The sequence below is a fragment of the Natrix helvetica genome (assembly GCF_964273705.1).
Source record: "Natrix helvetica genome assembly, chromosome: 3".
In the NCBI taxonomy this organism is placed as follows: Eukaryota; Metazoa; Chordata; class Lepidosauria; order Squamata; family Natricidae; genus Natrix; species Natrix helvetica.
The window spans coordinates 120,680,422-120,706,662 of record NC_138549.1 but is presented as its reverse complement, the minus strand read 5'-3'; the positions used below and the strand labels follow the sequence as shown (position 1 = coordinate 120,706,662).

At 40.5% G+C, this 26,241-nt stretch overlaps 1 protein-coding gene across 1 annotated transcript in view; it reads left to right on the top strand.

Moving 5' to 3' along the window:
• The first annotated feature begins 8,330 nt into the window (after positions 1-8,330).
• GNAI3 (G protein subunit alpha i3) overlaps positions 8,331-26,241 on the top strand; it is a 40,510-nt gene continuing 22,599 nt past the window's right edge. The window contains exon 1 of the mRNA XM_081946933.1: positions 8,331-8,557. Within this exon, the coding sequence (XP_081803059.1) occupies positions 8,440-8,557 (118 nt within the window). The 5' untranslated portion in view covers positions 8,331-8,439. The remainder of the gene's footprint in view (positions 8,558-26,241) is intronic.

The window sequence follows — 26,241 nt, the reverse complement described above, 5'->3', positions numbered from 1 at the left end:
GTGGCTCAAAAACACATTGAGCTGCATCACTATTGGCTACTCTGGGTGAGAATCCTGACAGATGTTGTTCAGCAACAACTGGAGGAACACATGTTCCCCTAGTTCATTTCATGCCCACCTAAGGTAATCACTGCTTCTCATGGGCTATGTTGTAGCACCAATGCTTCTCTATTGCCTATCCAGCACAATTTCTCTTTTTCCTGTATGGCCTTCTGATAAAGGTAAAGGCTCCCCTTGCACATATGTGCTAGTCGTTCCTGACTCTAGGGGGCAGTGCTCAGCTCCGTTCAAAACCGAAGAGCCAGCGCTGTCCGAAGATGTCTCTGTGGTCATGTGGTTGGCATGACTAGAAGCTGAAGGTGCGCGGAACTCTGTTACCTTCCCACCAAAGGTGGTGCCTATTTTTCTACTTGCATTTTTTACATACTTTCAAACTGCTAGGTTGGCAGAAGCCGGGACAAGTAACAGAAGCTCACTCTGTTATGCGGCACTAAGGCTTCGAACCACCAAACTGCCGACCCTTCTGATTGACAAGCTTCACGTCTTAGTCACTGAGCCACCGTGTCCCTTTGGCCTTTTGATAACATATCACAATTTTGGCCTAGTTTAGGATTCCAGGATGAATGAAAACTTCACAAGTCCTTCTGTGTATTTAATCCTACCACACATCCTTCCTGCTGTCAGACATCTTGTTTTAATTTGTGCTGTCTATGGGGTGCCCTGAAACTATACCCATCCATAGAAAGCTATAGTTCAAAAACATCTGGGTGAATCCCTCGTACAAGTTAGTGCCCCCTTTTGACTTGGAGTAATTTTATTATAAAGAATTGCTGGCACTTCAGAAATAATAATCTTTCCCTACTTCCTTCTTCAGATTTAAGTAGCAGGTTGAAATGACTAGTTCAATTGCATCCCCGCCCCCGTCCTTGTTTGTTGTTGATCTTGCATGAGTCCTGATGGAAGGGACTTTGAGGAAACAAAACATTACATTTGCTATATTTTTGAGCGGCAAACATTTTATTTTCAATAGCAATTACTTTTGGTTCAGTTCTCTGGATACAGTAGCCGAAGACTTTAAAAAACAAGCCCTCCATAACCTGGTATCCTCCATCTATGTAAGAAAATAGATTCCCACCATTTCCCACCAGCAATGGCCATGGTTATTGAGAATTCTCTCTAGATTCAGAGGGTGCCAGATGGAGATATTAAAACTACATGGCATGCAAAATATAGTAACAACTCTTAAGAAAGCAAAACTGTTCAGGGAGTATAGAAAATGGACAAGGACACTAGGGATTTGCAATGCATAAGAGTATTCCTTAACTCCCATATAATGGTTCAACCCTGAGATCTCATCCACCAGAAGTAATTTTTCTGACCTAAGGTTGCTCTCAGTGATGTGTATGTGTCTCAAGAGTTGTTTTTTTTCCTTGTATCTGTGTTCATTTTTTCTTTTATATACTACTAGTTGATAATCCGGCGTTGCCCGGATATTTATTTATAGGGGGAAAATGTCAGGACCAAACGTAATTTCTAATGTTGGATTTCCCCCCTTACCAGAGGGAGCCCCCTTGTGGAGTACTGTGAAGCTGTTACCATGGCAACTCCACTGCACTGTACAGTAGAAGCCATTTTATGGCAGTACAGTAGAAGCCATTTTAAGGCACATCAGGCTGTATCTTAACAGATCACACCCAGAAGGGTTTTAGGGGTGTTTTAACCCCCCACAATATTTGTTTCCAGAGACTAAGCCATCTGTGTACCAAGTTTGGTTGAAATTGCTGGAGGCGTTCCAGAGTTATGCTGGAACACATACACACATACACATGTTTTTATATATATAGATAATCTCCATATGCTTATAAGGACTGTTTGTTAGGTTGTGCCACACTGAAGTCCGAGGAAGCCAAAGAAAGTTGAACCAAAAGTTAACTGGAAATTAGCACAATAGACAGATCCACACTAATCTCTCTGTTTCTCAATTCTTTCCAGGGTGGGCGGGGTGTTTCCCAATAACAACACATCTCTTTGTTTTCTGCTGTAACATTTTCTCCTTCATACAAGGCCAATGAGAAGGGAAAGTAAATTAAATATCGCAATTCAAAAATTGCTAAATTATTGCAAAATTGTGCTAAATGACCCAATATTCAGAATACATTTACTCTCCATAATCTTTCTGGATCATATATAACATTTTCATGGCTTCATCTTGCAAGAAAAGGACAATTGAAGCCTAGAGCAACAAATAAAATGATTATTTATTTGATAAATGTTCGGTGCCTATGTGTGAGATGAGCTCTCTGCCAATCAAATAAGAACGAAAGGTTTCAATTAAAATCATTGTCCCAATAATATTGTTCAGAACAGATGCTCTTTCAACACTGCCTAACTTCAAATAGCAGAGATATGTTGGCTTCATTTTTGAGTGACAGTGCAGAGTTTTATTCCAGAGAACATTATTTTCTCTCTTTGCTAGTGTTTATTTACTCTTTTTCAGGCTTCCGGATCCATTTTAATGAATGCCCTTGGGGATTAAGAGAAGTGGGGTTCAGAGGAGCTCCAGTTTGCATATAGGAGCCTGACAATTTTTCCAGAGAATCTTGGTTTCTTGCCTATTTACTTTTTGAACTTATATAACCGGCCTGCCGAATAAGAGTATGAAATCCAGATGTTCAGGAGTGGTTTTGACAAAGGGCAGATCTGAGTTATTCAGACAGGGGACAGGAATATTAAAATCCATATTAAAATTTGCAGATTGCTCTCCTCTGGGACTATCGGATTGGAGCTGCGAGATGAGTGCAAAGAATTCTGCTGCTGTTAATGTCTATCTGGATATGGCCCCAGATATGAACTAAATTCTGTAGCCACACTGACATTCATTACACACCTGGATATAAAGAATCTCACAGAAGAAGTCAGATGTTCTGTTAAATCCTTTCCAAACTCGGTAAGTGGCAAACACTGACATAAAACCTCTTTCTTGTTCTATAATATTAGTGGTAACACTGAATGTTCTGTCTAGTCTCGTCCATCTGTCTGTCCATCCATCCTTCTATCTCAAAATGAGATATCACCATTTCACATACCGAAGACAGCCAAAATGCCAAACTGACTGTTGATTCTTCTCTCTATAATTGGTAACACAATAATATTTTCTTCTTTACTTAAGGGTCATTGGAAACTGATGGGGTCTGAGAGGAAAGGATTGGGAGGATGACTAGTTCTGCCACCTCTTCAAAACACAATCTGCTGACAAATATATAACCTTTACCCTTTTTCTTTATTCAGTTGAATGGCATCGCCATTTTATTCATCGGCTTTTGAAAGCCCTTCACCTGGAGAAACCATTCTCTCAAAATGTAAGAGGATTTGTAAAAACCAAGCAAGATTAATATTGCAAAGTGCAACTTTTTAGAGATCAACGGGATGGGAAATCCCATGTCCATCTGTAGTTCTGTTCAAATTCTTTACTTACTGTTAGTAGGGAGTTCCAAACAAAAGACTTTGTCCATATTTGAACCAGAGATGGCTTCAGGACTCTTGATCTTCCCAAGCACCTGCTTTACTTTCGTCCAGGTTCAAATCTCAAATGGGAATAAACTTTATGAATATCTTACTGTACCTCTTAAATCCATCTGTTCAAAAGGCTGATTCACAAGTTACAGGAGGTTGTTTAGGTCCAGCAGCAGCAGGAAAAATGATGGCAGCTGAACTTGTGTGATTAAAGTCTTGCCCTTAATTACATGTATCATAGATTCAACATATATACAAAAGGGCAGGATTTCTATCACTTGCGTGAAAATGCTATCTTGACTTTTTTGACACTCCAAATGCCTCTTAAGAATTTTCTACAATTAGTGATGTTTGTGGCAGGGAAGTCTCTTTCCCAAATTAGTTCCCATTTCACGGAAGCACTTCTTCCTAAAAATTACAGCAGCAAATAAATACACAACCTCTTTGTACAGTACTGAAGAAGGAGCTGTGAACATGATTGAGAAAAATCATGTTTTTTTTCTTAAACAGACATGATATAGATAGAAGGTAATCATTGACTTATGACCATAATTGAGACCAGAATTTTCATTGCTGCGGAAGGCAATTGTGAAGTGAGTTGCACCTGATTTTAGGACCTTTTATGCAGGGGTGGGCTTCAAAAATTTCAGCAACAGGTTCTCTGCCCAGTGGGCGTGGCCATGGTGGCCATGGCTTAGTCAACCTCGTGCACCACACCGGGAGGGGGCCTCCCCCAGGAGGCACATTTTCCCCCTCCCTGAGCCTTTGTGTGGGCCCTGCACTTACCTCACATCCAAAACAGGCTGCGTGGAGACTCCTGGGAGGAGTGGGGTGGAGTGGGAGGGGTGGGATGGGGTGGGCGAGGCCAGCCAGGGGTGGGATTTGGAGGTTCTCCAAACCAGCCATAACGTTAGCTATGGGTTCTCCCCAACCCGGGCGAACCCATAGCAGCCCACCCCTGCTTTTATGCCACAGTTGCTAGGTGAATTGCTGCAGTCATTAAGTGAATGGGTGTAGTTGTTAAGTGAATCTGGTCTCCCCCATTGACTTTCCTTGACGGATGCTGGTTGTGAAGGTCACACATATGCTGATCACATGACCTTGGAATGCTGCAACCATTGTGAATACATCTAGATTGCCAAGTGTCCAAAATCTGATCACGTGACGGCGGGGATGCTGCAACAGTTGTAGACTCGGTCATAAGTCACTTTTTTCAGTGCTGTTGTAACTTTGGATGGTCACTAATGAATAGTTGTAAATCAAGGACTACCTGTACACATTTATAAAATACAGTTTAATAAAGGTAGTTTGTGTCCTTATAGACATTTCACAATTTCCCTCCCACCCATTGCATATCTAATACACAGAGATGGAAATACGGTCCTTGTTTATACCTCTCTTGAGTGCTTAAAATGCTTGAATTTTTTTTTTTTTGCCTTTAAGCAAAGTTATCTTCAACATATTTGCATTCATTTTTGACAAAGAAATCATGTGATAATAAATAATTTCTGCAGAGGTCTTTTCCATGATTCCAATATTACAGAAATAACTATTTCATTAAAGGAAATAGAAGATATTCTGCATCTTATTTCTTGTTAATCAAGTCCACCTGTATGTTTGATACTTCAGAAATATTTCATGGAGGACACTAGAGGGCAACATTGTCATAGATAACTTCCTTATTTGGAAACCAGATTGTGAAAGGGCAGTAACAAACTTTATTTCTTTTGTGAATTGCTCTTGAAATCTATGCAATAAATATCCTTTTGAAAAAGAAAAGGAATAATTTCCATAAAAAGCGCCTGTGTTTTAGGTTGCAAAAGGTCAAAAGTGTTAGAAAATAATAAACAGTATTAGAGATTAGTATCTCTAATCCCAAAATTTAGAAGATCAGCACTCTTCATGTTGTTGACTTTTTTTTTTTTTTTGCAAAAATTAGCACGGTACTTTTTAGATTGGGAAGCTGTCCAGCTAAAATAATAGGGAAACTGTGTATATAGTTTCTTTTTCTGAAAAATGTTTTGTGATTAGGCCAGGAGGCATAAAGCACAAACTATTATAGATGAGCAGAAGTTAAACTTCAGACTTCAGAATCACAGGCTGTTGGACGTCACATACATTTTAATAAAGTTATTATTATTTTGCAAATAATTTCAACGTATAATTGGAAAGAAGAAAGTGCAGATAATTGATTGGAAATACCAGGCTACATTAGGATAGAAAACAAAGAATTGGAGAAGATTGCAAAGTATCAAGATCTGAAAATCAAAGCTTAGGACTGTGATGGCGAACCTATGATATGCGTGCCCAAAGTGGCACACAGAGCCATATCACCTGGCACGTGCAGCGGTGCCCGCTACTCTTCCAGGTTTCTGGTGTGCATGCGGGCACAACGATCAGCAGGCCTTTGTGCATGCTACAGTGCTGGAAACTGAAAGAACTTCCCTTTTCCTGCGTGAGCATGCGTGCTGGCCAGCCAATCATCACACGTGCATGCTCACCAGAAACCCGGAAGACTAGCTGGCCAGCACGCATGCTTGCGCCGGAAACCAGAAGTTGATTTTCGGCCATGCATATGTGTTCTGGGTAGCTCCTATTCCGGGTTGCAGCCCAGATGAGTGTGCACATTGTCGAGCACCTAGACGAGCATGGTTTGCATCACTGGTTTAGGACGTAAGCTGGCCATAGTGGCTCCTATGGTTACCACTTGGGACCATGGCAAAAAATCACGAACATTGCTCAGAAAAATGTGTGCATTGACAAAATTTCTATCTGTCAGTTACAAAAGGCCATACTACTTGAATCCACACAGATACTATGCTGATACATTATGACATTCTAGGTCAGGGGTGTCAAACTCACGTCGTCACGGCAGTGTCACATGACATATCGGGACTTTTTTCCCCTTTGCTAAACTGGGGGGGGGGGGCTTGGCCAGAATGCATCAGGCCCATGGGCCTGGAGCTTGACAGCCCTGTTCTAGGTTCTTGGAAGAAACCTGATAGGTATGAAGGCCAACCCCAGCTAAAGAACTGGCAGGTGTGATTTCACACTGTTGCATAGATAATAATAAGAATGTGATCTTCAAAATATGTTTTGGAGTGTACAAGAACAGAAAAGCTTACCTACGACTTACCTGTCACCAACCTTTGAGGGGGAATCTGCCAATTCTCTGAGGAAAACGCCTGAGGGATAGGTTTTATGGTTTCGTAAATGTTAACAGCTGATTTTTGACAAACACTATAAAGTCTAAGCCAAAACCAAACATATTCCATTTTGTCTTAGCATGTTGGGTTGGGTTTTGTATTTCTCCCCACATTGGATTGAAATCTATCAAATGTTTAGTAGGATTGGGGGCTTACAGCTGCCATATATAGGCTGAAAATACCCAGATGATCACTAGATTACCACAAGATATATCCAAATCTCTAAACTCTTTGACAACTTCTAGTGGACATTCAGATTTTTGCAATCCAGATGTGTTTTTTGTAAAATACCTTTAAAATTTCAAGTTGATGCAATTTATAATATTCATTGTGCATGAGTTTAGGACTGCATTTGTATACCCTGTTTCTCCAAAAATAAGACCTCCCCGGATAATAAGCCCAATTGGGCTTTTGAGTGCATGCACTAAAATAAGCCCTCCCCCAAAAATAAGCCCTCCCAGAAAATATTGCAACACAGCAGCAGTCATGAGGTGACCATGCTCCCCGCCTCCTGCACCTCAAAAATAATAAGACCTCCCTGAAAATAAGGCCAAGTGCTTATTTCGGGGGTCAAAAGGAAATAAAACCCTGCCTTATTTTCGGGGAAACACGGTATTAATTACAGATTCTTAGCGATAACAAAGGTTTAACGAAATCCTTGGTTTTCTTTTCTGAGTTTGGATCGGGGTACAAAAGATTTGTAGGAGAAAAGGCATATTAGTCTATGGTGTCAAAAAAAATCAGGAGCCTAATAGCATCTTTTTCAACTAACCATTTTAAAAGAGCACAAACTTTGGTGAGCTACGATTCACTTAGCCATTGTATGCACCTGTTGTGAAGTGCACTGCAATTCATGAAAACTGATGCCTTTTAATAACATTGATTAGTAGGATGTCTACGAAGATTAGCAGTCATCCAGGTCATGGTTGTCCCAAAGGTGTTTTTTCAAGAGGCAGCTGGACATTCTGGTTTTTCTTTGAAGACATTTCCTCTTCTCATCCAAGAAGCTTCTCCACAGTTGAAGAAACCTCTTGGATGAGAAGCCAAATGTCTTCAGAGAAAATCCAGGAAGTCCAGTTGCCTCTTGAAAAAGCACTTATTTATTTATTTATTTTGTCAAGCATGAATTAGATAACAGATATAAGTATGAACATGATTATGTATACATGAAATGAATACGAATGCAAGGGAATATTAGGACAGGGATGGTAAGCACTCTGGTGTAATTATGCACGTCCCTTAAAAGACTTCTTAGGAATGGAGTGAGGTCAACAGTAGACAGTCTAAGGACACTTTTGGGACACTGATTAGTCGGAAAAGGTATTGCTAAACTCCTGGGTTGTTTTTTTGGGGGGAACAAAACGTAATGTTTTGTTCCAATCGAGACGTTCCCCCTTCAATCTCAGGTATCGTTTGCTGTTTATGGGCTACATCTCCCACCATGCCCTGCGCCTGACGCGGCGGGCGTCCAGAAGTCACTCCTTTTCCCTTGCTTGGCGGTGAGGCAAGAGACCCGCGCTTTGACTACACTTCCCAGAGGACAATTCGCTTCTTGGCCGGGCTGTGATTTGAAAGGAGGAAGTAGGCAGGTTTCCGGTGGCGCTTCTCTTTCCTCCCCCTCCCCCCTTCCGCCTCTCCAGTTTCCTCCCCTCCCGACTTCTGCGGCCGTTGAGGAGCGCCAGGGGTGCCAGTCGCCCGCCTCGCCCGTCCTGTCGCCGCGATGGGCTGCACGTTGAGCGCCGAGGATAAAGCGGCGGCCGAGCGAAGTCGGATGATCGACCGCAACCTTCGCGAGGACGGGGAAAAGGCGTCCAAGGAGGTGAAGTTGCTGCTGCTCGGTAAGGAGGAAGAAGGGCTGGGGCGGAGGGTGGGGCCCGGGCCTGCCCCGCTCAGCCTCTCCCGGGCAGAGAGCGAGGGGAAAGGCGGCGGCGGCGGCTGTCAGGGGCCCCGCTGGAGTCTCCGCACCGCGCGGCCTCTTTGCTTATAGCGGCTTTTGTTCGTTGCGCGTCCCTGGCTGCTCCTCGGCGGCCCCGGCAGGCGGGTGGGCGTTTCGTGGCTGACGGTCTCCCGTTGCCCCCAGGCAGGCACGGAGGAAGGGAGTCCGACCCGATCCAGGCGTATCCTCGGGATCCGCGATGCCTCCTTTTGGCGGAGCAAGAGGCTGGGGAGTGGGGGGTGGGGGAAGGTTTGCTTGAAAGGCGTTGTCTGAACGGCTCAGCCCGACGGCTTTAGGGGAAGTCTTGAAGGCAGCTTGAGAGGTCTCCGGGCCTTCCTCGAATAAGAGCGTTAGTGCAGAGAGAGACACGGGCGTTCGCTTTGGTTTTTTTTTAGACAAGTCGGATCTGGGTTTGATGGTGGAGTATATGGAATAAGGAGACAATGAGCAAAGAAAGGATTGGGCAATCATTTGCCTGAAATGGTATTGGTTTTCCTGCCTGAGCAGGGGTTGGACTAGAAGACCTCCAAGGTCCCTTCCACATTCTATCCTATTCTTATTCTATTCTCTCTCTCTCTATGTTCTTTTCTATTCTACTCTACTCTACTCTACTCTACTCTACTCTACTCTACTCTCTACTCTCTATTCTCTATTCTCTATTCTACTCTACATTCCTATTCTATTCTCTACCCTATATTCTTTATTCTACTCTACATTCTATTATATTCTATATTCTATATTCTACTGTACTCTCTATTCTATTCTCTATTCTATTCTACTCTATATTCCACTCTACTCTATATTCTACATTCTACTCTACTCTATTCTCTATTCATGTTTCCTTTTGGAAAAAAAACACTACATAAACAGTTAATGTGTAAAAAGAGTTACTATATAAACAGTTAATCTGTGGGCAGCTCTGTACATGGATTTTTAAAGACACTTTCCTATTTAATTTATACAGCTATATATCTTTTTTAAAAAAGCTAAGATAAAGAAGACAGGATGAGTTTTCCGATTACTCAACAGATACTGACCCTAGCACCCTGGACAGCAGAGGGAGGGTTGCCATTTTATTTCCTGGGTAACAGTCTAATAAAGTCCTTTTACAGGTAGTCCTTGACTTCTTGTGCCATATCTCTCATCGGATGTTGGCGATCCCATTTTCATCAACAGCCACACGAAAAAGTGCTGTTGGGTTTTGTCTAAACTAGTCCTTAGATTTTGAAGCCATGATGTTCGTCTTCTGCCTGGACCTCATTTGCTTTCAATCTTTCCTTAAAGGATTAAGTGAAGTATGCCGTATTTTTCCAGGGGTCGCATCTCATGTCCAAAATTGACATGTCGAAAATCTATTGACATATGACCATAAAGGAGCCATCGTATGTCATAACAGTTGTAAAATGGATTGGTCATGTGACCAATCCAATTATATGACCTTTTTTTGTGTCCGTCGTTATGCAACCCAATGGTTTGCTATGGTCATATTTTTGCAAAAAATGGAAATGAGCTGGCAGTTTCTGGCAAAAATTATTGTAAAACATATGGCCATGTGACCAAGCGACTCTGCAAATAGAGTCTGCCATAAATGCCATAAATGCATCTGTTTTGCCAAGCACTCAAAGTCTGCTCATGAGACCACAGAGGGAAACGGACTGCAGGACTTCAAATCCGGATCATAAATCCCCTTTTTTGGATCAGTCATAACTTCTAATGGTCACTAAGCAATCAGTCATAAGTTGAGGACTATCTGTACTTTCTTTGAGGATTACATTCTTTACTTGTCAACTATTTAAATGGAAAAGGAACTAAAGAAAAAGGTTATGTCAAGACGTGTATATAAGTGACAGCATAACTGTTTTTCGCTGTCTGGGATCATGAGAGAAGTCTAACTTCTAGAAATGGTAAATTCCAATTCTAGTAGGTTTCTATGGTCTTGGTTATAAAAGGGATGACAAGAAAATTGGTAATGAGTTACCATCACCAATACTGCTACTACATTTTCTTTTTTGTGTGTGTGTGGTTCCTTTAAAGTAAATTTTAAAGAATGGTGACTGAAGCAGAACACTGACAAATTAAAACAAAAATCCTAGAGACAAATGGTATGAATTTGTAATATATTTGTTGAAAGGGAACTGTTTTTACAAGCAAAATAAGCAAGCACCTAGTAAAGCTAACAGTGCTGCCATTCTGTCCAATTTTTAAAAAAACTTCAAAATAAAAATCAGAAATAATAATAACAAAATTTCCATGGCTATAAACATTTAATCAGAAGTTATGGCCCATATCACTATGTTATACAAAAGTGAAATCATGAAATCAAAAGTGAAGTCATGAAATGAAGTAGAGCAGTGGTCCCCAATCTTTCCGGCTCTGCAGATTGGCAGTGGGGGGGGGGATGATTTCGCATGTGCACCCGCCATTTGCACAAATGGAGCTTTGTGTGCTCGCCTACCGCTTGGGCAGCCCATTCCCAATGGGCCATGGACTAGTAACAGTCTGCAGATCAGTTGTTGGGGACCCATGAAGTAAAGAATGATAAATTAGTGAATGGAATTCAACAAATCAGAGAATAAGAAACTTCGAGATTTCCTTGGGAATATCAGTAGAAAGTGGGATACTCTTACAAGTAACATAAAACTTAATTTAACATTGAGGAACATCTGCATGCAAAGTTTATTGGTAAACACTGAAATATTAACCCTAAATAGTTCTTGTTGGTGTGAAAAAAGCAGTCCAGTTCAGTTCAGCAACTTATGCTTTGTATATCATATTTTCCTCTGTTTAGTTTCTTAATTTGTCAAATGCTTATAAAACCACCTCAGATAAAAAATGGGTGACTTCAAACACTGTAATTGTTTCAAGTTTAAAACATCCCAGTTCTTAGCACAAAAAAAAAAAAATTGCAGCTGTTTTATGCTCAAAATAAGGTGGTTCAAAATGGTTCTGATTCGAACCATTTGCAGAACTCTGATATTGTTAAAGGTTTCTTTTATTGATAAATCAATTTCTAAACTATGGGTTTATGCACACAGGTATAATAATGTAGTTCACAATGTAGAATCAATGCTGAAGTAGTGAAAAATGGGAGAAAAACAACTTTGGGGGATTTTTAAGAATTCTGTGTTGCTCTTTTCTAATTCATTTTAGCATGCCAATCTCAAAACATACATTTTAGAGCTGAAATAAAGAAGGAAAAGGATAATGCAGATACAAAATCACTTTCATATGAAGTATTGAGCATAATTAAATAAGCAGTGGCTTTGTATATTTATTCAAAATTACCTTTGGCTCAGGCAGTCAAAATGATTGATTATAGGTTCAGAACAGAAAAGTTGTATTCATTCCCTTGGCCTGACCTACCATCTTTGATGGGTAGTGCTATGATCCTTATAGTGCCATGAAAAATCATTGGGTAGATTTTGTCAACCCTTGTTTTTCCAACATCAAAAGGCTTACCTCAAAGAAGCCAAAGTGGAGGTGCATCTGTTAAAAATTATTAACCGTGGATTGTATGCGGATAATGCTTTGGTCTCATTTATATTCAACTGAATAAAAAATAACTGTTCGTCTGAATCTAACTCAATTATCATTAGCAGATGTAGATAAAAATGAGAATTCTGTATTCTTAGGTAGTTATTTTGCTTACTATATGATATAACAACAGTGATACTTATCAACATTATGCCCCAAGAATATTTAACTAGTTACAGTTGAAATAAAACAATGGACTAAGCAAGCCTTCCGCTTCACTTAGAGAAATAGTTCTTTGAAGATTTCATTAGGGGAAGTTTGTTTATACGCAGTATTTGCGTTTCATATAAGGTCATGTGCTGTATGTAGTGGTTGGAATTACTGTTTTAAATTAGTAAAACTCAAGCATTTTTGTGATTCAGGGTTGCTCTTTGAGGCAAGCTCTTACATACTGGGATTTAGGAATTGTTGATAGCATTGTATCTTAATATTTCCTTTCTTTCTATCAAGTATTCTTCATTTTATGGAGTAAGAATTATTGCCGTAGTTAATTAAGTTTATGATTTATTGTTTTTTTCTGAATGAGTTTTAATTTAAGTTTATGATCTATCTTGCTTTCTATTTGCTTTCATTATGAATAAAAAATTACAGCAATCTATATTTATCCACATATACATTGTTTGAATTTTACATCACCTTCTTTTATTTCAGAGCAGCTTTATTAGCCCTGCTGCCTTATGTATTTCTACTAATGTCATTTAGTATACCTTTATATGTTACCCAAATCACTAAAAATACAATTGGGCAAATTGAAAAGCTCTATATGTTGTTAAGTGGTGAAAAAACAAACAGCCAAAACAAAAAATATTACTCTTTCATTTTATATGTTTGCTTCCTGTTTTGAACTGGCTCTCTGTCAGTATACTGGAAAGACTGAACAAAATTATTCCCTATAATCAAGGTTTAATTGTATATTAAAACTTAGGTGCAATGATTTCCTGTAAGTATATTACTATATTTTCTTCCCATTTGTGCTTCGCCCCCCCTCCTTTTCTCCACTTTTTAGTATATTAAAGCAATTGAGACGTAGATTTGGATAAAGAATCTTATAAAACATGATATACGGTAATTTAAAAATAATATTTTATTTAATGTTCAGAGGACATCTGAGTATTTTGGAAAAAGTCAATAAAGAGAAAAACAGTAATGGGCTGTGAGAATACCTTGGAAGAGAAGAGGAAGAGCTACAGCCTAGTCTGATAAAGAGAAATCCTTGTCCAAAGGAAGGATGGGGGTGGAGAAAGCACTTCAAAAGGGACCTTCCCTAGTTCTCTGAAAACCAAAGGCAGGGGAAGGGGTGGGGAAAAGCGCTTTCAGACTTGTAAGATTCTGTTACTGTGGCCCTGCAGTGATCAGTCCTCATGGTTTTAGTTTCCTGTCTAGATTACCTCCAGGAGCTGGCACAAATTTACAATCCTGTTTGCAATTATTTACCCACAATTGCAATTCATTTACTTCTTGGTAAACATAACTAGCCAAGTATAAATAATGTGATATCTGAGCTCATAATAACTGAGCTCATAAATGATATTTCTTTGTTAATTATTCTTCAATCTTCCTCTATAAGGATACTGTTAATATAAAGATTCAGCCATGCCTTTAATACAGAAAGGTTATCAGAGTGATAAATTATGCGTTAATGTATGGTTTTGATCGCTAAGAATTCACTAAAGTATTAAAATTTGGGAAAGATATAAAGCATTTCTGAATTAAAAGTTTGCATTTGACTTGTGCATAAATTCCCATACCTCTATTATCTTTTCTAGACACTAGCTATTTTCCTCCTAAGTATAGATATACTTTGGCTTTTGACAGTACAGACAATGGAATTTCTATCACTAAGCAATGTAGTTGTAAAGTGTAACTGCATTGCTTAGCAATAGCAATCATATTATTGCTGGCAGTTCCAATTGTTCTTGTCAACTGATTTCCACCATATATTAGCTGTGGACTCATCCCATGACTCTGGGGCAGCTTGCCATGTTGTGGTTCAGGAGTTTCTTGGCACAGCAGGGCTTTGGAGCTGCAAAAAGCTCCTAAGCCACAGTCCAGTAGTGTGGCTGCAGCCACCCCGGAAGCCTTAGGCACTCCCAGCTGGGAAGCCTCAGCTGTCCCTTCCCAGTCCCAGCTGCAGTTTCCCTCACCACTGTGTGTTGCACTGCTGTAGCTGGCCTTGACTCTTTCCTTGCTCTTCCTGCTGATGAGGCATGGCCACCCATTCAAAATGCAGTTGCTGACCAAATAAAGCCCTCATTCTCAGGTCTTGTGAGAAACTCACCGAGTATGACCTTGTGTAGCTTACAAAAAGCCTTGTGCTGCCAGCAGCTCCTTCATGTAGAGCAGTGGTTCTCAACCTTCCCAATGCCGTGACCCTTTAATACAGTTCCTCATGTTGTGGTGACCCCCAACCATAAAATTGGTGTCTCGGTTCCTAAGACCATCGAAAATGTGTCTTAGGCAACCCCTGTGAAAAGGTTGTTCGAACCCCAAAGGGGTCCCGACCCACAGGTTGAGAACCGCTGATGTAGAGTCAGGCTGGAGTTGCTTGGTTATCAGCAGGAGCAAGAAGACTGCAGCTAGGGCTGGAGGGCCAAAGTATCCCACTGGAAAGAGTACGCATGGCTGGGGGTAAATGGACAAATAGGTGAAGTCAAAGTTCCCCTACAGTCATAAGTGTGCCTTGAATCCAAATTTTGATCCCTTGATTGCAGGGGTGCTGAAACGGCTGTAACTTTAGGAGCCAGTAATATGTCCCTTTGTTCAGTGCTATCATAACTTTGAACAGTCACTGAACAAATGGTTGAAAGTCAAGGTCTACTTGCACTTATTGTTATAAAACAAAATGTATGTCTCTTCACCTACACACAATGTTTTTTAAAAAATCAATTTAAATAAAATGAAATTATTTAAACCAATTTTAAATTATTTAATTTAAATAAAATAAAATTTTAATTTTTTTTAAAATTAAAAGATCAGTTTGGGGGAAATTCTCATTTAAATTATCAGAAAAAGAACTTACAGGTGGCTATGCTATTTATTATTCGATCATTGGTAAAACCTTTATTTGAGGATCCATACCTAAAGTTAAATTAATGTTGGCACATTCTCAAAGAAAGGGTTTTCCTGGTGAGACCTTTTCAGTGGACTTTTAAAGACTATCCAAATTATATAGTAAATTTATTAGTATAGACGTTTGCAAGCTAAGCATTAGCAAACCCTCTTCAGATATTTCCTATAGCTTGCATGGTCAAGGGACAGCCTTTATTTCTTTATTGTCATGCATAGTACTGATCTGTGTTGTATTTATATATTTCTAAAATTCTTGTCATGACTTTCGCCTGGGTGAAACGGTGCATCACAGGGTAACAATTTTTGAAATACGTTATCTCAAATGGACTAATTTACAGAATGTGTCCAGAATCTGAGACCCATGACTCAGAAGGGAATCAAATTTGGGGAAACTGGCTACTTCAATGCTACTGATCTCCAGCAGCCACATAGCATAGTAGCAACTGTGCTCATGTCATCTTCCTTTTCAATGTTCTGTGACAGTTTCTAAGCCAGTCTCATAGTCCCTTGCTTCCTCCCCCACCCAGCAACAAGGAATTGACTCATCATATGGTTCTTAAAGAAGCAACAGCTTTAAGGTGCATGATGCAAGGCCTGGATATTGTTATTGCTTTATTCCCCTTCTCTGCCGCATAAACATGCATCTACATCTCTCTTTGTTCAGGAACTCAAGGCACATACATAGTGCTGCATCCTCCCGTATTTCTTTATCACCTATGACGTAGGTTGAGCTAAAAATCACCAAGTGACTGCTGTGGCAGAAAATGAAATGTAAATTGGATCTCTCTGGTGTCAGTCAAATACATTAGCCATTATATTTTGGTTCTTGTTCATCTTATTTCATTTTTTTTTGACTGCGTCTGCTCTGAAATTGAGTGTAACCCAGCTCCTTCTTTGACTGCTGGAGATCAGGTAGAGCAGATCCACCCTTGCCCTCAGGAGGACACATGATCCTTTTTAAAAAAATGTCTCTGACAGTTTCCCACAACACACTGAAGAAGCCATCAGGGATTCTAAGCTATTCTGTGGTGAGAAGGGCATTGTGCAACATTGTGGCTTTAAAAAGTACATTAAAATAGCATATTGTTAGCATAATTATTCCATGTGCAGAGAGAGAGGGTAACATGATCAAGAGAGGACACCAAATGACAGTGGGATGCGATAAGGAAGAGGAGAGGTAAAAGAATGGAGAAAGGAAAGGGCTGCATCTCTCCAGAATCACAAAGAAAGGTACAGAATAAGAAGATAAGAAAAAAAGGAGGAAAGAGAAGATCAACTTGAGAATATGCAGCAAATACTAATTAGTATAAGAGATCCTCAGCATGACAGTACCCTCCTTCAGCAGCAAGACCTCAACAGAGAAACAGTGAGACAAAATTCATGGCTTGCCTGATGTAATATTTCTGATAATGTTGGTGCCAAAGTCTGCCCTCACTGTTGTGCATTCCTATTTCCTGGAGAGATTGACATTTTTTGCCTTATGGAGAGATCAGGACAGGCAGTTTTCAACCTCTGGATAGTTGTTATTGCTATAGTATTTATTATTGCAGCAACATTGATGCTTGGTGGTAGGATAGTAAATTCATGATATTCCTCAAACTGAATGAAAATGCCCTTTTGAACATTGAAAAAATCCCTCCAATACTTCAGGGTTGTTTTAGCATGTGAGGCTTATTGTCTTGGATGAGAGCCCCATGGTTAGGAGGGAGAGCTTTGAAACCATAAACTGGGCTCTCACAATATGTGTTGCAAGAATGAGGCCTTTGGGTTAACTATTTGCGGTGGTGCTTTCCGTCCTCTTCTACCAGTTGTGAAAAGAGGAAATGATGCTGATGTTGAAAAATTGGGTCCAGTCATAGGATGCCTCAATTTATGACCGCAATGACTTACAATCACAATTTCAGGCTCAATTGAGTTGCAAGTTGAGGACTACCTATAGAATTATCTGAAAATAGGCTTCTGCTATGGAAGACTGTAATAATTTTATCTACCCAATTTTGACAATCCTGTAGAAGTGTTCTCAAAGAATACCCTGATCCTCTTAATGAAATGATAAGAAAAATCAGTTCCATATGCATGATATATTTCCCTGGAATGTTGAAAGAATATTGTTTCTTTAAGGCTGTCAATGAAGGAGCTAATGCTATTCATTTTTCAACAGAATTCCTTGATACAATTGAGCTTTCTGGATTGCCACCATATAAACAGGAATTGGAGATAAAATCTCCCATCATTTTAATAAGGAACTTGGATCTTCCAAGGTTTTGCAATGAAATCTGGATGATCATGGAAGAATTTTACAAGTATCATGTTATAGCGAAGGTAAACATTAGTGCATCCAAGAATTACATGGTTATGATTCCAAGAATTACACTTCATTTATCAGAAGGTGAGGATGCCATCCTTCAGCAGTGCTCTCACTATACATAAAATGTGAGGACAAACTGTGGAGAATGTGCTGATTTATTTGGAAAAACCAGTATTGCAGCATGGTCAGCTGTATGTCACTTTAAGCCAAGAAGAAAGAAGTGAAAATGTTAGAGCATTCTTAAAGAATGGCAGATTAACCACAAATTCTATCATCAAAAGCATACGTTGTTAAAAGAAAAGCATTGTCTTACTATGAAGCTTTCTTCTTTAATTTTAAACCCAAACAATAGCAATCCACTCATGGTTATTCAGTTTCTCTTTTCAGTTTAGTGAGGAATTAGCTCTCAAAGGATGACCCAATGGATTACGCATTGGCTAGTATGCCACTAAATCTGTCAAGGACTCCTGATGGTTTATAAGAAGCCACTAATAAACATCAGCAGTAATAATGTAAGCCTATTAAATCGCTGAAAACATAATCCCCAGAAATAATAATAATGATCTGTTTGAGCCATCATCAAAATGTAATCCAATAAGAATAACCACAGCAGATGATAATAATAGCAACAGCAATCTATGGCAAGTTAAGTAGTTACCAATTGTCCTCCATAAGTACTCAGTCCTACATCTATCAGAATCCTGTTAAAGAAGGGGCAATTCTAATTCTGAGATAGGGGGTAACATTTATAAACCAGGGCTACAACAAACAATGCTTCCTGGCCTTGGCCTACCTCCTTTCAGAATCAATACCTGTCTCCCAGGACAGGTCATTTCCGGTTGGAGAAGGTAATCTTGTAAGTATCCTGTGAAAAATGCGGTCCAAACAATTTGAGGGTGTCAGATTTTCCATCCTATTCTAGGTATTGGATTTAAGGTTGACGAAAATAAAGCAAATATTGTTTCAAGGTATGTTACAGTTTTGATGCTATCTTTTAGGGTTGTTAATACCAAATGTAGCTTAGTTTATAGTTTTAAATTTCAAACAATATAAAACGGCTGATTTATGTAATTCTCAATACAGCTTTTATTATTTGGCCGATAGCTTTGCTGGATAATGATCACTGCTCTTTCTATGTTATGAAAATAGCTTGACAGAATTTTTAAGAAATCTATAATTGAAAACTCCATCTTAGTTTTAGTTTAGTTTGCTTTATTGTTATTGCACCTCGTACAATGAAATTAAATGCCATCTTCAGTGTACATCATACATCAGAAAACTATAAAAATGAAACAAAAACACATTCTATACAATTGCATTGAAAATTCCTGATACTGCATTAGTATTACACTATACCCGTGATGGCGAACCTATGGCACGCGTGCCACAAGTGCCACGCGGAGCCATTTGTCAGGGCACGTGACTTCCGGGTTGCTCGGAGGGTCGTTTTAAGCGTTCCGAAGGCTTCAGGGACCGTCCGAGGCTTCCCTGATGCCTTCGGAGTGCTTAAAACCACCCTCCGAGCAACCCGGAAGTCACTTCCGGTTTGCTCGGAGGGTGGTTTTAAGCACTCCGAAGGCTTCAGGGAAGCCTCTGGACAGTCCCTGAAGCCTCCGGGGGGTCAGGGGAGGCTCTTTTCGCCCTCCCCAGGCTCCTATAAAGCCCCTGGAGCATGGAGAGGGCAAAAAAAAACATGTAAAAATGGGGGGGTCGCGCGTTTTGCGCACATGCACACTGGGGGGTCACACGTTGCATTATGGGTGCGGCACGCCCGCACTCGACCCCCCTGCCCTCCCCCTCTTGTGGCACGCGAGCCAAAAAAGGTTCGCCATCACTGCACTATACAGTAGAATTCAATATAGTTACTGCTGTGGGATGAAAGCTGTTTTTCAGCCTATTTGTCCTTGCTTTTATTGTTCTGTACCGTCGGCCAGATGGTAATAGTTTAAAAAAAAAGGGTGCCCAGGGGAGCTTTAAAGCTCTTCCAAGGAGAGGAGAGGGCATCCAATGATTCTCTGGGCAATGACATTAACCCCCAGGACCCCTGATTTCAATTTTCAATTTCAATTTTATTTGATTTCTAGACCGCCCCCTCTCCCCGAAGGGACTGATGGCGAACCTATGGCTTGTGGAGCCATTTGTCAGGGCACGTGAGGCGTTGTCCTGTCAGCTGGCGAGTGCGCATGCGTGCGCTTCCTTGAAGCCTCCAGAGCACGAAAAACTGGCCCTATGGACAAACAGGAAGTTCGGGAACATACTTCTGGATTGCTCATAGGGCCAGTTTTAGCCCTATGGAGCCTTCAAGAGGCTTCCCTAAAGGCTCCATAGGGCTAAAAATGACCCTATGAGCAAACCGGAAGTCCGGTTTGCTCGTAGGGTTGTTTTTTTGCCCTCCGGAGCCTTCAGGGAAGCCTCCGGAAGGGCCCTGAAGGGTCCAGAGGATGAAAAACGGCCCTAAGGACAAACAAGAAGTCCCTTCCAGTTTGCTCGTAGGGTTGTTTTTTGGCCTCTGGAGCCTTCAGGGAAGGCTCTGGAAGGCTAAATGAGCAAACCGGAAGTCCGTTCCCGAACTTATGGTTTGTCTGTTGGGCCGGTTTTTCGCGCTTCGGAGGCTTCAGGGAAGTTCCTGAAGCCTCCGGAGGGCCTCGGGGGGGGGCAGGGGAGGCTGTTTTTGCTCTCCCCAATATCCTATAAAGCCTCTTGAGCCTGGGGAGGGCAAAAAAAGCATGCCAAAATGCGGGGGGGGGGGCAGTGCTGGACGTGCGGACATGCGTGCTGGGATCTTGTGCATAGAATTATGGGTGTGGCACACGCACGACCCCCTTGCGCTCCCCCCGCTGTCCTATCTGCCACTGTGCAATTAGCGAACCATACCCAGGTGCAGTAAGTTAAAATACTCTCTATAGTGCAATGGTAGACAGTCACCAGCAATTTTTCATTCAGATATTGTTTCCTGAGGTAATGAAGAAAAATATTAAAAGTGATATTAGTAAACAAAAATACAATGATCTTTCACTAGAAAAATGTGTTTGGGAATATCTTATGATTATACTTCTATCACGGTCCTTGTTCTGTATGTTGATTGCAGTATTGTTCTCAGAAATAGTGGGAAAGCAAACTTCTTTATACATGCTTTGATCACTTTGCGCTTTTTGTTGTGAAGGTTATTCTGGAAGCAGTTACATAAAGTATTGAATCAGTTATATTTTCCCCCCTCTTTCTTTTAACTCATGTAAAGGCTACATGTTTCCCCACAAACAATAACCCTGTCTATATTACAATGAGAACTTCTAAATATAAAATGAACTTTGTCATTGCATATGTTTAAATGAGTTGCTGCCTTTTGGTATAATGCTGTGTAATGGATAACTTTAAAAACTGCCCGAAAAACTGTGGCGCTTTGTTCAGGTGCTAAAATAAAAGCCAATGTTCACTCTTTTGATGTAGGCCTTGAAATCTTGTCAATTTTCCTGACAAAATGAGAAAACAAAAGATTACAAAGTATGCTGCGGTTGCCTTTCCTCTATTCTTCTCCTCAGTATGTTCTTTTCTGCATTAGACAACATGTCTATTGTTCTTTTGTTCCATTATTGAAGCCTCCCAGGAAAAATGCTGTTATGGAGAAGCATTCTAGTTAGCTGACGTGAAGTGCTTTGTGATTTTCCTATTACATAAAGTGCCTGGAAATTTGAGATCAGTTGTTTTGATCTACCGGTACCTCCTTCATTGAATGTTTGTTATATTTACGTTCTCTTTCTTATTGACTATAATTTGGAGAAACCCTACAATCCGTTGACCAGTTGAGCTAGAGTACTTTTAAGTCTGTTTAATTCCAGACAAAATAAATCTGCCCAGGTCTGTTTTTCTATCTGAATTTTGCAAGCGACAACATATATTAGGTCTGTGTGCAGTTGTTGTTAGTCTTGTCAGTTTTTTCATCAGCAAGATAACTTTCTAAAAACCAAACTGAACAGGACCAAATTTGGTTTGGTAAGAGAAGCCAGCAAAAGAAAGTTTGAACTTAATCAACCGGGCAGGAGCCTGCATAGAAACACCATTTCCCCAGTGCACCTTATAGGAGGGCAATTGGCAACTATGTCAAATACTGCAGTCTATCCACGTCTAAGCTCCTATCTCATCCTAATAGCGTGATCTAGATTAGAGTATATGCAACTCACCACCCTGTGCTTCTTTTATGCAGAAACTCATACATATATGCACAAAAGAATTGTAGGTACACCTGTCTTTTACATACACATATACACCCCAAATGCAGGCAACATTGATGCACGCAGCTTGATTAGTCCCTGAAGAAAAAATATGTCTACATGTGCCTGCGCACAAACCGATTCTCAGGCATGTAGAATTTGGAAAGAACCCAAAAGCCTTGCACTGTATGCATTACCTACCTTATTTTTCTCTCCAAGCCAACATAATACTGGAAACAAATTCTATAAAGGGGCTTAGAATCTGACCGTCAGAACATTAATTAACCAGAAGCTGAGCAAATTTACATAGAAGAGGAAAGGTTGAGTTTGAAACTGGCCCAGATCCATCTGAAAGCTTTGGAGAACTGCCCCCCCCCCAAACTTCCCAATCAGAGAGACAATTTGGCAGAAGCTTGGAATGCTGCCAAATCCTCAATTCTAAGTCTGCCTCCCTCCTGGTCATAGAACAGAGCTATTAAGGGGTTAGAAAGAATTTGTGATGCCATACTCTGCATGCTTTCCTTATTTCGCATGTATACGAAGTCCCAAAGCCATTTGTAGTTAGAAAGACATTTATTCTTACTTGGGATAAAATTATTGCAGTTAAAATATTTTTGATGAACTTGAGTAGTACTAATATTTAGCTGTATTAAAAGAATGGAGAAACAAGCTAAAGTCAGCGTTCTTTTCATGAAGGGACAGTTTACCCCTTATATAATTGTTCTCATTAATGAAAAATTGCTGCTCATTGAGAGATTTTTGAATACTTTTATTACTTTTATTTTTGCGGTGGAACTAACAAACAGTACAAGAACTGCATATTTTAAGTTCATCTGGAATGATGTAGCTTTAACTGCTATAGTATTTCAGCAATAGAGTTGAAAAGTAGCAGTATGAAAGAAATAATTTAACTTTTTCCCTGTCCACTGCTTTTTTCTGTTTTGTTTTCCCCATGTTATATCCTGGTTTCAGGTGGTAAATATTTTCCTGGAAAATTGCATTGGGAAATTTGAACGGCTGAAGGACTTCGTTATTTATGCCCTGTTTTTGATGCAGGGAGTCCACTCCAGTGGTGGGATCCGGATCCCATTGCAATCGGTACGGTGCAACGGGCAAGGCATCTACCACATGAATGCCCGCGATGCTCCGCAATGCCTCTGCGACACTCTATCTGCTCGGCAGAGCGTCACACAGGCGCCGTACCCTCTGTATACGTGTGCGGAAGCCCCGAAAACCTCAAATACCGTTAAGAAGTGCGGCCGGCCGAGTGGGCCCTCTGAAGCACCGGAACGGAACGGTACCTGGTGCTCCTGGCAGGCACCGGTACGCCCATAATGGGGCGTGCCGGTTGTAACTCACCACTGCTCCACTCCTACCCTTTTCAAATTCTGTATTGCAGAAAAGTGATGCTAGCTTGCATCTTTTTTCATCTGGTTCAAGACAAGTGCTTTACCCCCCACTCGGATTAAGCAGCATTTGAACGATCTCTCTTGAAGAGAGAGAACAAAGGCTGACCCATCACTTGAGCTAGCTAACTGAGAAAGATCGTTATCACAACTGCCAGAAATGACTGCTGAGCCGTTTTTCCTTTAAAAGCTTTGATAGAGATTTCTGTTTTCTTTCTCCCTGTGGAAAGAGGAGCCAAGATGGCGCCCATCCCTTCTCTGCTTTGTCTACTTATAAATGAAATTTGCCCTTTGAAAATACCTTAAAAAAATCCCTTTTGGAGCTGCCTTATTACTCTCTCTGAGGGAAACTGAGACTCCTCTCTGCTACGTGGCTTTTCTGAACTTTGACTATTCGATCCCCTCCTTTTGGTGTGCCTCTGCCTTGGAACTGTGAACTGTCGCTTTCGGCTTTGACTTTTGGGATCAGCACAGCTGCAAAATCCTCGGACACCATCTTCTTGGGAAAAGACTTACTTCTCTGAATTTTAAACAAATGGGGCGTAAGAAACCACCGACGGGCAAGTCATTTTCGGCCCACTCATCTGCCTCCTCCAGTCCTAGTGTGCAACAAACGAAAATTACCTCACTGTTACAGCAAGAGGGGACTGGAGAGGGACCAAAAGAACTATCTGTTTCTCAAATGTTTCAAGAACTTATGAGGGGACAAAATGAATTGAAAAAAGAAATGTCAGAGCTTAAAGAGGAACTCAGAGATGTTAAACATCATATTGCAGAAAATAAACAGAGAATTGTGGTGTTGGAGGAGGTAGCGGCTGGGTTGGGGGAAGAAATTAAAACAATCCGGAAGGGGAATGTAGACTTGGAAAACTTTTTGGCAAAAATAGAATTTGAAAGAATGTCCTTTTTTCTTAGATTCCAGAACCTACCAGAGACAGAAAATGAAGACCTTAAGGAGATCATGAGTACAATTTTAGCAGATTATATTAAGAGAGATAAAAAACAGCTGTGGTGGGATATGGACCTAGTTTATAGGATAAACTCATCATATGCTAGAAGTCACAATGTTCCAATGTTAAATTTCTCAGGAGGACCACAAGGGATGAGGTGCTTGGGACCCAAAGGGAGAGACCATTGAAATATAAAGATGAAGAAATCACCATCCTTAAGCAGATTCCAAAAAAGATAAGAGAGAGAAGGAGGAAGTATTCCTCCTTATCAAAGAAACTATATAATAAAGGAATTTAGTTTAGATGGTTGTTGCCAGAGGGAATGTTGATCTTCTGGGAGGGAAACAGGATTAGAATTAATACAGCGCAGGAGGTGGAAGCCTTCATTAAAAAGCATTTTCCCCTCCCAGAGGACGAACACAGCGAAGGTAGCAGAAGGGACAGTAAGGTGCAAGACAAGAAGGAGGGGGGGGGGCTGAGGCTTCCTCTGGGGACAGGGAGGAAGGAGCAATATCGAAAAGGCTCAGATCACAAAAATAAAAGTATTTGAAATAATAGCAATTGGTGATATTCTAGAAAGTAACAAAGGAAAATGAATGAACACATGGTTGACAATAATAGAATAAGACCTTGTTTTCTGCTTATCTTTTAGATTTGGTTATTAAGATTGTAAAAACTGTGAGTTTTGGATGGATTTCTATCACTAGTGTGGGAGCTGCCAAAATATTTTGTATATCCACTTACCTTTCCCCATATATGTATAAAAACCAATAAATTTTTTTGAAAAAAAAAAGACAAGTGCTTTATATAGGCAATTCCTGACTTAGCCCAAAATTTCTATTGCTAAGCAAGACAGTTTTAAGTGAGTTTTGCCCCATTTCATGATCTTTCTTGCCACAGATCTTAAATGAATCACTGCAGTAGTTAAGTTAGTAACACAGTTATGCAGTGAATCTGTTTCCCCATTGACTTTGCTTATTAGAAGATCACAAAAGGTGATTATCTGACCCCGAAATACTGCAACTGTTATAAATACATGCCAGTTGCTAAGAGTCTGAATTTTGATCATGTGATTATGAGGATGCCACAATGGTCGTAAGTGTGGAAAACAGTCATAAATCACTTTTTTCAGTGCCATTGTAACTTCAAACAGACACTGAATGAATGGCTGTAAGGCAGGACTACCTCTACAGATAGTCCTTGACTTAATGACTGTTCATTTAATGATGGTCCAGAATTACAACATTTCATGGCTGTCACAAATTGTTATACCACCAACCCATAGTCACATGATAGCAATCTAGATGCTTGGCAGTCAGTTGACATGAATAGTTGCTGGGATCCTGTGATCGCCATTTGCAATCATCTCTGCTGCCACCTGCTGTGAATCTGAGATTCCCTTCCGACAGGCAGCTCTTTGTGTCCACTTGGCATGGAGCTGAGATTCCCCCTCTCCCTGCTGGCAGTCCTTTGAGAGTGAAAGGGCTGCCTGCTGGAAGACAAGAACTCCTCCAGCAGGCTGCAGAAATGATGGTCAGATCCTGAAGACCTGAGCTCTGTTCCTGCAGCCCTTCAGAAGGATTCCCTTCCACATGTAAAGGTGAGCTGGTCAGCAGGTGGCTCCTTTGCTCTGTCTGTTTAATAGAAACTGAAGAAGCTAACGTGGTCTGGGCTTTTAGAATTCAAACAGACAGGCACCTGCTGCATAACAGACCAGACTTAATAGGCCGTTATAAAGACTCTGGATAGTGGACCTGGAGACAGCAGAATAGAAGGCAGAAACTGGAGAAGATAACAAAATATAAAGATCCACAAATAGAAATAGAATGACTAACAAAAGAAAGAAAAGGTAATCCCAATAGTCACAGGCACTTGGACATCATTGGCATTGACAATTTCTTTTTTTTTAAACAAAGTTTTATTGGTTTTTTTAAAATTTGCAAGGAAAAAGGTAGTGGAAAAGTATACAAATTTTGGCAGTTGCAAAGTGTGGTAGGCGCCCCCTCCCTTCAAACTCATAGTATACATCTGGGTATAAGTCATTAATACATAGTCATATATAATCAGCGTATTAATTCTATTGTTACTTTCAATCAATTTAATACATAGTA